At 45.9% G+C, this 13,509-nt stretch overlaps 2 protein-coding genes across 2 annotated transcripts; one reads left to right on the forward strand and one right to left on the reverse strand.

Annotated features, from left to right (window-relative positions):
• Positions 1–757: 757 nt before the first annotated feature.
• On the reverse strand, positions 758–5,749 carry F4822DRAFT_433084 (AAA-domain-containing protein; the record flags this gene model as incomplete). Its single annotated transcript, XM_051461777.1, has 3 exons — positions 758–2,425; positions 2,477–2,749; positions 2,825–5,749. 3 exons carry the CDS (start codon positions 5,747–5,749, stop codon positions 758–760), a joined length of 4,866 nt encoding a protein of 1,621 aa, XP_051310314.1.
• A 2,840-nt stretch (positions 5,750–8,589) lies between these two features.
• Positions 8,590–10,011, forward strand: F4822DRAFT_366415 (uncharacterized protein). The gene is made up of 2 exons (XM_051456186.1): positions 8,590–8,791; positions 8,864–10,011. Exon 2 carries the CDS (start codon positions 9,112–9,114, stop codon positions 9,496–9,498), a length of 387 nt encoding a protein of 128 aa, XP_051310315.1. The 5' UTR covers positions 8,590–8,791; positions 8,864–9,111; the 3' UTR covers positions 9,499–10,011.
• The last annotated feature ends 3,498 nt before the right edge of the window (positions 10,012–13,509 follow it).

Below are 13,509 nucleotides of genomic sequence, written 5' to 3' on the forward strand. Positions count from 1 at the left end.
GAGCTATGATTCTTAGAATTCTAAGGTACGATGGGAAGGCATTGTACACCAATTTAAAATGTGACTTTGACGTGGGCTTTCTAGTGCCTACTTTACCTATACTGCCCTTTCGTGTAACGTGTCCTCCATGCCTCACGAGTGAACTTATGCCTGTGGAAGAAGGCGTTGAGAAATTCCTTCAAACATTAAAAACCAAAGCACCAAAGTCCTCACTCATCTGCGGCCGCAAGGTAGGCTCAAACAGCACCTATCCATAGACATCCTACACTCCCGCTTTGCTATTCCTTTCCAACGCTCCCGAAACCAGCCGCGACCCTTCCTACCCTGCCAAGAAAGTCCGGTCACACACCTCATGCTATGCTCAGCGTACTGTTAGTCATTAGATAGTATTAAACGAAGCCTATCACAGCACACTCGGAACAAAATAAGCTAATAATGAAATAGTCCTTCGCATTTGGTATCACCGAGTATAATTCCTATCTACGGCATGCGCCTGATGTACCAACGGAGAAAGAAAAACGAGGCGTGAGCCAAAGCCCTCATACACATGCCGGTGCGAGCCAAACATTTCCTGGCCTCAAGGTCATGACGCGTGCGAAAGGCCAGCAATTCTTTTTTCATCTTCCTCGAATTTCGCACGCAAACTCACTCGAGCTTTCTGCCTCAACTTGATTTTATCTATAATTACATGGATGCCTCTAAACCTTCCCTCATCCCTTCGGAGAAATATTACTGCCATCATCTACTTGCCGGAGAATCATTGACTCTGCTGCAGTATACCTTGAGTTGACTCAATATCACTTATGGCTTCGTTAAAGACGTTAGTAACAGAGTACAATACTCTCATACGGTTACTCTCGCCTCTAGTCTTCCAGAGATCATTCATCATCTCTCGGAAGATCTGCTGCAATTGCTCGATAGTGCAGCCTGATGTACGTTCAGTAATCTGTTCCAGGAAATCTCGCCCAGCAGCCTCATCTAATTCAACTTGTTGTGAACTGGGTTGTCCTCGCTGTGATAATACCTGAGACTGCGACGACTCGTCGGGAGCCGGATCATTCAACAGATTTGCCATGCTTGGGGCATGCGAAGGTTTCCCGCCCGCCGCCGATACTTGACTATATGATGCATCGGAAATTCTAGGCGGGAGTTGGTATCCTTGTAAGCCATGCATTTGCGTGTGGATCCATTCGCCATCACTAGACGTCAACTGACTTGCTTCAGGAACCGGCTGAGTATCAGCAAGGCTATTTTCAATAAGGCTAGATTGGTCATGATGAACACCATTAGTCACATGCGTACTAAAGCCAGATGATCGATTGGAAGGATCTGACGTCTTAGTGGGCGATGCCTCATTCACCAATGCCGATGGTGATACTCCCGGGGGAATGGATTGCACAGCTGATACTTGAGAAAATCGGTTTGTCCCTGAGCCTCCTAACGTTGCTCGCGTGGAGGTATGGATAGACCGAGCCTCTGTGGGAGGCCACTGAGAAGGCGGTTGCATAGATAAGTTCGGTCCGGGAAGCGGTGGATTATCGATCATAGGCACATCTTCGTTTACCGCTCGAGATGGGGCCGATATACCATTTGTTGTAATAAGCGCTGAGCTCTCCCCATTAGTGACAGCTTCCTCGTCGATAACCTGGAACTGTGCTGTGGTGGTATGTAGCTTAGGTGAACCAGCCTCCGGAGCTGTGCCATTAGCGGCATCAAATTGTTGCTGCTGGTTTTTTTTGCGAGCCTCGCGTATTCGTTTGTATTCTTTTTGACGGAATTGTTCTCTTCTCCATTCAGCTTCAAAATCAAATCTGAGACGAAGTTTGTCGGCAATGTCAGTAACGTCCACGTTACAATTAGTAACGAGTTCATTGGCTTTAAACCAGTTGGACTGATCGCCAAAATTCTTCGCATCATGTTCAAATGTGGAAACATCTTTCAGAAATGCTTCCGGGGTAACATAGTAAGCATTTGCAAGTCTGGTCTCTATCGTGACTGAGTCCAAGTTGTAGTAAAATTTGCCTGTCGCAGTCTCGAGAAGTCCAGGAGATCCTTCCTTATCCGTTGCAAGTTCGTAAGGACGCGGCGGAGCATTTGCCACGTCAGGTCTAACATAATTCGGATCTGCTTCTTTGAAGAGGTACGAATATTGCGATTCAGCTATTATCGGAAATCGGAACTGTCGGTATTTGCGCTTTATTTGATCCATGATAGGTTGTAAGTGTATCTTCATGACATTAAGTACGCGTCGATATTTTTGATTCTCCTCTTTAATCTCCCTCAATGTGAGTTGCTTGGGAGGAGGTGGGGGTGCGACAGGAAGCACTTCTAGTACTCTTCTCTTTCGGTTCACGGGATCAGGGAAATCCTTGGGTAATCTTCTTATGTGTGAGATTATTCTTCCGAAAAATTCTTTCCGTTTATCCTACAAGATGTTAGTTTCAGCCACTCGACTCAATTTTCGTATCGAGCTTACCTTAGCTGGACGTGCAATCTCCACGAAATTTGTCTTTGACAGCCCAAAGAGATCACGCTTGAGATCATGACTTAACTCTTCTAGTTTAGTCTCCGCCGTTCCCACAACCATGATAGAGTCGGTTGGTTGTATCGTTCTTATCATGGACATGAATGCAGTGAGTGCTGGCCCCGCCAATGATTCATACCATATATCAACATTAGGGATGAAGATGACACTGGGTTTCTGACGCCTTGCCTCGGCAAAAAGTCCGAAAAGTACTTGTTCAACAGGCTATCGACAAATTAGTTATCAATTATTATTTATTATCGTAGGCGGGTCTGCCCGAAAAAAAGTTGAATGACTTACTAAGGGATCACCCAATATGTTGGCTAGATCGAAGTTTTGCACGTGCACACCCTCAAGATAATGGAGGATGGCGGCGCTTATGTAAACTTGCCCCATCCCTTCAGGGCCGCAAATAAGAAGTCGCGGTCGGTAAACACGGAATTTGTGGAACTCTTGCTGCAGATTCTCTCGGTTGAATCCGAAATCTTCATCATTGTAAGGTTCGAACATAGCTTCATCCAATGCTGTTACCTTCTTTTTGCGTGGCAGGACACTATCCAATACCTCAGTAATAGACTTGAACTGATCCCGAAGAAGTGGTTCAACAGGCTTTGGGAATGGAGAGGCTCCTGAGATGGCAGATCTTTCTGATGAGGGGATAATCTTGTTCTTGGAAAGCATGAAATCTGTCATATGTATGGTGATCTTCTCAGGATCGACAATGAGCTTCTCTTGGGACATGTATATCTGCGGATATGTTCTTTGAATGGCGTTGAGAGCTGCTTCTGTACACATGGCACGTAAGTCAGCACCGCCGTATCCCTTTGTCTCCTTTGCTAGGGACATTTTGAAATCATCGGTGAGACCCCAATCCTTGGTATGAATATCGATAATCGATTTACGGCCGCTAACATCAGGTAAGGGGAAATAAAATTCTCGGTCGAAACGTCCTGGTCGCCGCAAAGCCGGGTCCACACTATCGGGTCGATTGGTAGCACCAATCACAATTACTTGACCGCGACCATCCATACCATCCATCAAGGCGAGCAAGGTTGAAACGATGGACGCATGAATCTGTTCCTGTTTGCTAGATCGGACAGGAGCGAGACCGTCAATTTCATCAAAGAAAATAATGCTTGGTTGCGTTTTTCGTGCTTCCTCAAAAAGAAGTCGCAACTGTTTCTCGGCTTCACCAACCCATTTGCTAAGGGCATCCGCGCCTTTTCGCATGTAGAACGTGATTTTCTTACCGCCAATGCCAACCGTATTGGCAAGGGCTCGAGCAAGTAGAGTCTTTCCTGTTCCTGGAGGACCGTGGAATAATACACCTCTGGGGGGGGTAACGTGGAATTTGGTGAAGAGTTCCGGGTAGAGCAACGGCAGCTGAACCATTTCTTTGAGTTGATCAATATGGCCTTGTAAACCACCAACATGACTAAAATCAACATTCATGTCTACACCAAGCGGGTCTGCATCGGCGAGGGCTTTGGGATTCTTAATCTTGCCGACGTTCGGCGCAGCTGCCAGACTACCCTCAAAATTCCCAAGTCCGGCCCCGGGATTAGGGTTTGCCGAGGTTGGTGTCATAGCGACCATCCCACCCGGAGCAGCACGCATATTCACTTCATCGTCACTGCTGTCGGAATCAACATTACCTGCAGCACCTGTACCCCAAGGTCCGCCGTGTAGGGCAGCACCAAGACCGATACCTCCTAATGCGCCAGCAGTTGTATGAAGGTTATGATCCCATCCGCCGCCACCATTTGCGCGTCGGCGTCGCGCCGGCGTCGCAGCAGTCGCATCGTCATCGTCATCATCCTCTTGCTCAACTGGGAATGCATTAAGTGGTGCGATTGCGTAATTGACAGGTTGGCCTCTACGTCTTCTTGTTTCTTTTCTCTTTTCAAAAATAATCTTCGGTGAGCGACGTTCTCTTCGTGAACGAGAATCTTGTCGAAGATCTTTAAGTTCTTCCGCCACTTCATTTTCATCGACTTCATCTTCATCGTTACTTTCGCCTAGCCGTTGCGATCTTCTGACGGACCTTCTTCCTTTGCCCCTCGACGATCTTCTACCTCGCGCACTTGGACTAGAAATGTCATCGTCAGCACCGTCGTCTTGGTTGGCATCCGAGCCGTTCTCAATTTCTTCTCCCGAATCATTTCCAGGTTCAAAATCGCTACTAGGTTCTTGTAAAGATTTTCTGAATCGAGATTTACGGGTCAGCCGACGAGATCTTGTAGCCGGCTTGGCATAATCGGCGGGGGTATCCTCATCAGCAGCCGCGACTTGATTAGCTCTTGCGCCTCGCGTCTTTCGCGTGATAGGGATATCGTCATCGTCATCATCAATATCCATGTTATCATTCGGCTCAACCGTTTCAACCAGTTCATCTTGACCTTGGTTAACAACTTCACCGATTGCATCTTCCTGGCCGACGTTCTCTTCAGCTATGTCGGCGTCGGCATCAGCATCAGCATCAACATCTTGAGCGACGTCCTGGGCGACTTCGACAACAGCTGGAGCATCCTCTACTTGGGTATCCTCCTCCAAGACAGGTGGTGGTACAGGTTTCTTAATACCTTTCCCACTACGAGTTGGTCGTGCAGCTCGTGCTAAGACTTCCGGACTCTTACTCTTGGAGCCTCGAGCTGGTCTTGCATGTTTCCCAGAAATCGTCAACTCGACCAATTCAGCATCATCTCTGTCAACTGTGCGAGCTCTAGTAATTCTTCGAGCACCAATCGGAGCATGCGTGGTAGAATTTGTACGTGTTTTACGTGCCGAAGCAGGAACCCGAAGTGTTATCAACTTCCTTTGACGAGGGGACTTCTTAGGTGGATCCTTAATAAGGTCATACTTTTCTTCATCCGAATCACGGACTAATTCCTCGTCCTCTTCGGAACTCTCTTTATAACTTTGGTGCTTTGTAGCTGCCTTTCTGATACGTCTGCCGGTATTCTCGTTTATGGGCGGTTCTTCATCTTCTTCATCGTCTTCAGCGAACGATCCCTCTTGATCACTTTCATCGAGGTCATCATCATCATCCTCGATATCAGATCCACGATATTTGCCTCTTTTTCGGACACCAGGCTTGGTAACTCTATGAGAGCGTGACTTCTTTTGCGAACGCGGACGATCGGCATCGGGTTCGAAATTTTCGTCATCCGAATCAGATTTGGTAGGATCGAAGTCAAGAATGTCCCGCTTTCGTTTGCCAGCCATGTTGAAGGCTTGTCTTTAGACAACGAGTCGTGTGGGCTAAAATTGAAGTAGTTAGTATGGATTGTTTAAGTACAAAGAGTCATATGGGTCAATCTCGAGGCGAACGGAGACCTCTGGGCAGACTCCATACAAATGCTACGGCTTTCCACAATGCGACCAGGGCGAAGCCAAGGTATGATACAATCGCGACAAGTACAACTCGAAAGGACCACAAGAGAATGGGAGGGTATCACTTACAAAAACAATGCCAAATGCAGGAGTCCAAGACTCCGACAAACAAAAGGGGGAAACGAGGAAATACCCTAGCTATTGTTCGAAGTCAGCAAGCACATTAACGGCTTCGATACCAAACAAAGGTGACCGGGGAAACGCACCTTATTTATAGTCGTCTCAGGAGAGATGGACTGAAATGAAAGATCGCACTATCGGGCAACCTTTGTCGTGATGCGGACGCACCCGAGAGTCACCCGAGAAGGTTATAACCGGAGTTACCACAAGAACACACCCGCCACCATTCACGCGGAAATGCGCCCAAGGCTTAGGAAGGTAGCAGCAGGCTTCGTGCGTTGAGGCGACAGCATACGATTACGCGTATGAATAGTTCGGGAAGGGGGACGCGACTTGTTCTTATTCGATATCGTTGTTCCTTTTTATGAGAAGAAACGCCTATGTTATTTCGTCAGACCCAAGAATCGACAGGTAACGTTTTGGCGATCCTGCAGTCATTGCATCGTGGAGCCAACTCAATAGACACGCACCATAACAACGCGACAGGGTCGGAAGGGTAGGACATACAAATTTGATATTCACTATCCGTTGACTGGTTTTTGGGATTCGGAAATTAGGAACGGGAAGGACTTTAATTGAATTGAATGACTATTTAGTAAGAATTAGACGAGGATGTTTTGCAGACAAATATATGCAAAAATAATTTTTATGAGGCAATGACAATGAGTAAGAGTCGCAGGCTGCTGATGAGCATTGGAAAACACGAAATCTTTGGATGAAATGACCGATCGGGAGGACAATGTGCTGGACGCAAATGGTGTGATGGAAGAAAACAAAATATTGCGTGAAAGACGCAAATCCGAATGAAGAGTGAAGGAAGCTCTGGCACTTGGGGGGGGATTTAGTAAGGATTTAGGTAGGAGGTAGTCACTAGTCGGCGCGCGTTTCTACGCTTCTGCACAGGCGGATAGGGGCACGGACCACTGCAAAACATTAATAGATCCACAATTAACAATACATCGGCCAATTAAATTCCGTTTGCTGGGAATCATCCGACATGTCCTACCAAAAATTGTCAAAACAACTCCAACCCCGACAGCTCCAATGATCCATCCATCTTCACTCCCATTTTTCAACATCGAATCTAAATATTTTCAAGACTCCATATTCATCCTATGTATCATACCAAAACATAACATTTATGACATTTTCTTAGGTCGCTTACACTTTTAGTGCACAATTGACAATTTTTCGATACCTTCACGACCAGTGACAAGTATATATGTGATCAAACGTGAAATGCAAGTCGACCATCTTCGACATCAATATATCTAAATGTCTATCCCCAGATTTGCATCATATCGACGGCGCTACCATGCGGCTCAAAACTTAAGGTCAGCCCTATGAGCCCGTTGGAAGGGGTCAGGAGCCGTGGTTACGTGGGTACAGCACTTTAGAAAGTATGGCCCAATATTTTTCTTGGCCCTCCTGCCAGCGCCGGGCTCCGATGGTGGATAAAGGGGGGCCTAAGGCAGCAACCTTAAATCCCGTTTGCTCTTAATATTAGTAATCATGACCGAATTTGGATGAGGACGACCGCGTGCCTCTTCATACAGTGCGAGAATTCCTTATACACTATTTATCTTGAAATTCCAGCTCTGTCTTGAGAGAAGCCGTATTGCCGTGATGCCGTACACCCGATTTTTTATGGAGCTCTTTTCAGAATTGTGAAGCCTCATTATTCGTATCATACACCGACCGTAAAAAGGTATCAATTTGAAAAGTCCAAGATTTATCATGCTTGCTGCCGCTATGCATTGAAGCGTACGTATATACAATTCCATTCTAGATACCGAGGAGATAAAGCTAGCTATGATTCAAATTGTTTCAGGCAACTTAAATATCTATCTGCTGTGATTCTACTGGAGGATCTTTTCTCTCCACTTCCCCACGATCCAATCGCCACGGATATCGGTTACAATAAGATGGTTCGCGACCCTCAAGGCAGCCCTATACCCTCCGCGATCCATTCTTGGCATCTGAGCTTCTGACCACATGCATTATCTATAACATTGGGAAGTAAACATTAATCTCTCAATGACATCCCGAAATCTTCGGTCGCTAGAATATCCATCATTTCGTATTTAGAATCCCCTACTATAGTATCTAATTATTTCCTCCATTCCATTAAAGCAACATAATAATGCCCTTGATGAGGAGTATTTACGAACGAACTGAAGATGTCCGATAAATCATTGAAGTTCCTCAAATTTGTTTCAGACGAAGAAACACAAGGGAACGCTCTTCACTTCCTTCAGGCAGCGAACTAAGATGTACCCAACCTTGATCACTAACCAGGATAGCGACCGACCTGACCAGAATGCCTGCGTAGATATGTCTTGGCTACGTGCTACGGCTGCACGGCACCGTTGATTTTAATAGGGCTGACCGGCTAAGTCCCACTTGCAACAAAAGATCATTCGCAGGGTGACTAATAGTAAAGCTTCTAGCCTCAGTCACACACCGTCTCTTTTTCTCGAATCTCTGGGTTGTGGGATCCTTCATCCGAGGGTCTATTGGCTATGACGATAGATAAGACATGCGTCAATTCTTCACCCAATGCCGTCTAACCGAAGACCATTGTTTCGTACAGTGCACATGCTAATCAGCTGCCTTCCTAGCTAATTGATCCGTTTGCTTCAGCCGCTAACTTTTCACTGTGCTGTGAAAACATGTATATATATATAACACCAATTTCAGGCAACAAGATTTTTTCTTGGATTTCTGAGACTTGTGTTTTCTTGATCTAATCAGGTAAATAATTTGCACCAGGCGTGCGACACTTGACACCCTGGAGGGCATTCTTTTACTCATTCTTCAACAAAGCTACCTACTTCTCACAAGCTTTACTTAAGCTTGTAGTAAAACGTAGCTAACAATCGATACCTACCACATACCTCTACCTACTACATAAATATCTAATCCGAGCTTGTCGTTTTGCCAACGGCCTGATAATCACGACCTCACAAGCTCTGTGGTTCTTTGGTCTTTGGAATTGACCCTTTAATTCTACACCAATTCCACAACTCACACCCTACCCACGTCGACGTCGATCTACGTACCCCAATTCCACCATGTCTCCGTCTCGAGCTGAGTCACCTGCCCCACCCACCCTTGGGGGCTCTACACACCAGCGTCAACACAGCTTCGACTCCTACTTCTCAGACAACTCCGACAAATCAGACAAAGAAAAGGTCATTATTTGCTCTCCCCTCTCGCAACTCCTCACCAGTTGCTTCAAGTCTAACATTCCACAGACTACACATGGAAGTAGCCGATTCGACTACCGCCGAGCATTCACCCACCATCATCATTCGTCGGACAAACAGACCAACCCGCCCTCGAAACCGCATTCCCCCACGGTGAATGTGTACACCCACTGTGGTCGTCACACCGACCAATACCTCCTTGGCGGGTGGTCCAACCTCATCAAGGGCCCCTTCAAGAGAGAGAAAGACTAGACGACAATTGACTTTCGACTTTCCGATTGGAGCATGGCGTTTTTTTGAGGCGTGTGGGGAGTGATGCTGCGGTTTGTCGTCTGTTTGATACAGAGCGCATAATGCAGCCGCAGCATTGGGGGTTAATTGGTTATGACGGCGCAACAAGGCGAACTGCGTGGGACGAGATATGACCAAAATAATACCTACTTGGCTCATCAATTGATCCTCTAATTCGACGATAAATGAGACATGGATAGATGATTGGAGCACAAAATTTATTATTTTCATCAAATATCTCTTTTCCGTGATGTATCCGTGTCTTTCGTTCTAATAATCCCTTCGATTGTCTGTACCTAACTAAGCTTTAAGGCCTCGATACCGGACACGTCCTAAGACATCGTGGGAGTGGGGTGCTTGACGTTACTAAGCGTTGAGCACTCCTCATCTCTTCCCAATAGCTTGGTGTAATGATATTCTTAGGCCTTCCATCCCATGGTGGCCAAGCCGTAATATCAACCGGCTACCTACCGATTTCACGATACTTGGCGTCTCCTTCTACACTACCAAATCCAATTGTCAAGCTTTATACTATAAGCAATCATTCAATATCAGTAACTGATCTTAAGATATCGTCGTAAGTGAGCCTGTCTAGTGTTATGGCTTGTTAGGTCATTTCCTAGGTAAGGGGTTTCTATTGCGGTCTAACAATCTTCTATGAGCATAGCGAAACACCCTTTAGAGACGAAGACACTGCACATTCACCACAATCTAGACTCATCTGCAGGTCTATTGATACGTCCCAACGAGCAACACTATGCGAAGCTATACTTACTTACTTACTTAGGTAGGCAGGGATGAAAAAACGGGAGCCAAGCTGTCGGGAGGAATTAAGTTGGAGATATACGCAGCCAACCGCTGCTACACACCGACCCATGCATCGATCCTATGCTACACAGATATTGATATCCGAAGACCGGGTTCAATTCACCGTCTTGGTATCTTGGGCTTAAGTAAACTCTGGAGTTGCGATGAATCCCTGGCTCTTAAGCTGGACGTCGGTCCGCGTAAAATATATTTGGCGCGTGACACGGATTTCCCGAGCACCTATGCGATCATTTGGACCTAGTTATAGAATTTCTTCTAAAACGATAGTATCATGTTAGCGATAGCCCTTCTATACGATGGTAAAACAAAGATCGAGGGAATTTATCATAGGTAGTAAAAGCCTACTAAGGAAGTACGTTGCACCCACACGACCAGTGCGGATCTCCCGCGAAGAACGACGAGCCGTACCTCGTCCTATACCACTTAGAGCTTAAGAATAAGCATGTCCCTCAGTCATCAAAGTACGGCCGATTGCAATTGATCGGCGAATTTCACCTCCACGCTGTGATCTAGTCCCTAGTGTATCGGTATCTTACATATCAATGGGTGATTAGCTCATTCACCTGGTATAAGTAACTCAGCTCTTAAAGCCGCTAGCCGTGGCTCCTATCCTAGAATGCTCCATTGCATCCGTCGTGATACCTGTGCCTAAACAAGGAACAAGCAGGTCCGAGGCTCGGAGAACATATTGAGGTGTATTTCAGCAAGGACGTTGGCAGGGTGAGTCACACTCCTAACAAAGGAGTCGCGAAGATGGTCGAGGGTTATATCAGGTACACCAACACTAAGAAACGTACGCTAGAGTAACAATAATTGCGCGTACTCAGGCTAGAAGTTCCAATTGGAAGCTTTTGAAGCAATAGCCTCGGATGGAATATGTCGTATATATATGACGTTGTGCTCCTAGAACACACGAAGTGGACACCCACGAAGCGACGAGCATATCAAAACCGACCTACCGGTGTCGAGCCGTGACACTTCACTGGTGGGACTTGGTTTTTGCGACCGAGTGGCTGGGATACGCCCACTTCGTTTGATTCTTAGGTCAGGTGTAAATACGTTTTTCTCGGCCCCTCGTTGCACAACTAAGTCGACTAAGCTGGTTTCGAGTTGAATCCATGATCCCGACCCCTGGGATGAAAACAACGTTTATAGTAGATAAAGCCTAGATCAGAGTCGCCGGTATGTGGGGTAAGCACCACATATCGGTATAGATTTGTTTGGGGGGTTGTGAAGCGTGGTAGCACGATGACTCATGTGTGACTTGAGATCTAGGAAACAGCTCAATCAGTTCCCTGATACTTCAATCGCCTAACTCGACAGAATGCCACTAGATGGCCTAAATTTCCCGAGAGGGAAGCGGTGAAGCCCTCACGCTAAGAGACGTAGGTTTATTAGGTTGGAATAGAAGTTGTAATCACGCCGATGTGATCTTGCATGTTCGTGTGGCGAGAGCGTCCGTAACCAACAGGGCGAGAAGCCGTAGCACATCTATGTTCCCCCAAAAGCAGTTCTTATGACCTCTAATGTCGTGTACCTAGGGGAATATCCGACTCCCCTACGTTCGCGACGTTACGGTCTTGGTACATTCAATTCCTAGATACTATGAAGTAGGAAATCCATGCCTTATGCTATGGGAACATCGGAACCAAGACTTTTCTAGAAAAACAAGTTATCAATTTCACTTGTAAGCTCCCTAAGCACAAAACAGAGCATGAATTTCCAATTTGTAATGGAATTTCGATATATACGATGCGGGAACGTTACCGGTGAGTGTTGCCCTTCTCTCGATTTAATATGAAGTACATCGCTAGATCAGATATCAAACAATCCAGGCTCGTTCCAAGGCAAGACAGTTTATGCGAACGTCGGGGGGCAAGATAAGAGTGGGATTCATATCGGTCCCGTCTTTTGTCGTTAAACATTTCCCCTCTTTAGCCGCTGCTCTACGATGATGGCTGGCTGAACTCATGTTGTGTAACGAAGAAAAAGTCGGGGTCTCTGGATTCAACCGAAGATGATACATCAAGTATTTAAAGCAGTCATTGTGGTACGCATTGATCTTGTTGCTACGCTGCCGGCAATGCAAAGCGGTGAGGAGGTTTAGTTATTTGAGGACTATCCCGCACGAACTTGGAACTATCACCGTAACTTCTACTACGTCGGCTCTGGTCGCATATCGCCAAGTATGGAAGATCTCCCCCGTTGCTGGACGCGGAGTAGATTTTTAGTGATTGCTGATTTGTCTCCAAGGTAGAGCCTTAGGTTACAATGGGTAGGCTAGGTACTCATGGGATTCGGATTGTAACGAACTCACTCTTGGGACTAGGACCTTCTTATTAGGGCAAGAGGAATTATCCTTGCCCATCGTCCTCAGCTGTCGATGAAAACACAAACCTCGATTCTTGGGTTTTGTTGAATTGATGTTCCCTTTTAGAAGGGAAAAATACTGAAATTTGCTTACCTACATCCTACATGTACCTAGCACGATAAGAATAAAGTATATTACGATGTGTTCTCTTTAAATTCCCATCATCTTGAATGTCGCGTAGGATGAGGATGATGCAATTAACTCTTAATTAATAAAATTACCCCGGATTTTGTCCATACGAAGTATAAAGGAGGGATTCATAGTAGACCTTGTTCTGAATTAAGAAGTGAAAAAAATAGGGGCTCAATACCGGGTCATACGCTAATAATAATAACAGTAATAAGATGAACGTGGGGAAAAAAGGGGGGCCCTCCACGGATGGATCTTAACAGCTATGTATGTACATACTAAAAAGGATGTCTGTTTATGCTGGCGCCATTTTCTAATTTGCATCTTAGCGATTCGTCATAAGAATTGGAAACTGTTGGTCTTTGCTTCGTTTAATAGATCGTCAGATCGATGATCCTATCTTGGTGGACCTAGTTTGACGATAGTGGAAACTAAATGATGAATTTGAAAACAACATCATTAAAGACGCATCTCGATAGAAGGGGACTGTGCTGCTTTTTGTACGACATTGAACACTTCATCGATCATTGCCCAGGTGATGTATACCGAACTAGTACCCCCCGTATTTATGCTGTATGTACCTACCCCTAAGACCCCTAATGCAGACATCTTACAGGGACTACCTGAGATCAATGGTGCTGTAA

Source organism: Hypoxylon trugodes, assembly GCF_022578975.1.
Source record: "Hypoxylon trugodes strain CBS 135444 unplaced genomic scaffold F4822scaffold_9, whole genome shotgun sequence".
Lineage (NCBI taxonomy): Eukaryota > Fungi > Ascomycota > Sordariomycetes > Xylariales > Hypoxylaceae > Hypoxylon > Hypoxylon trugodes.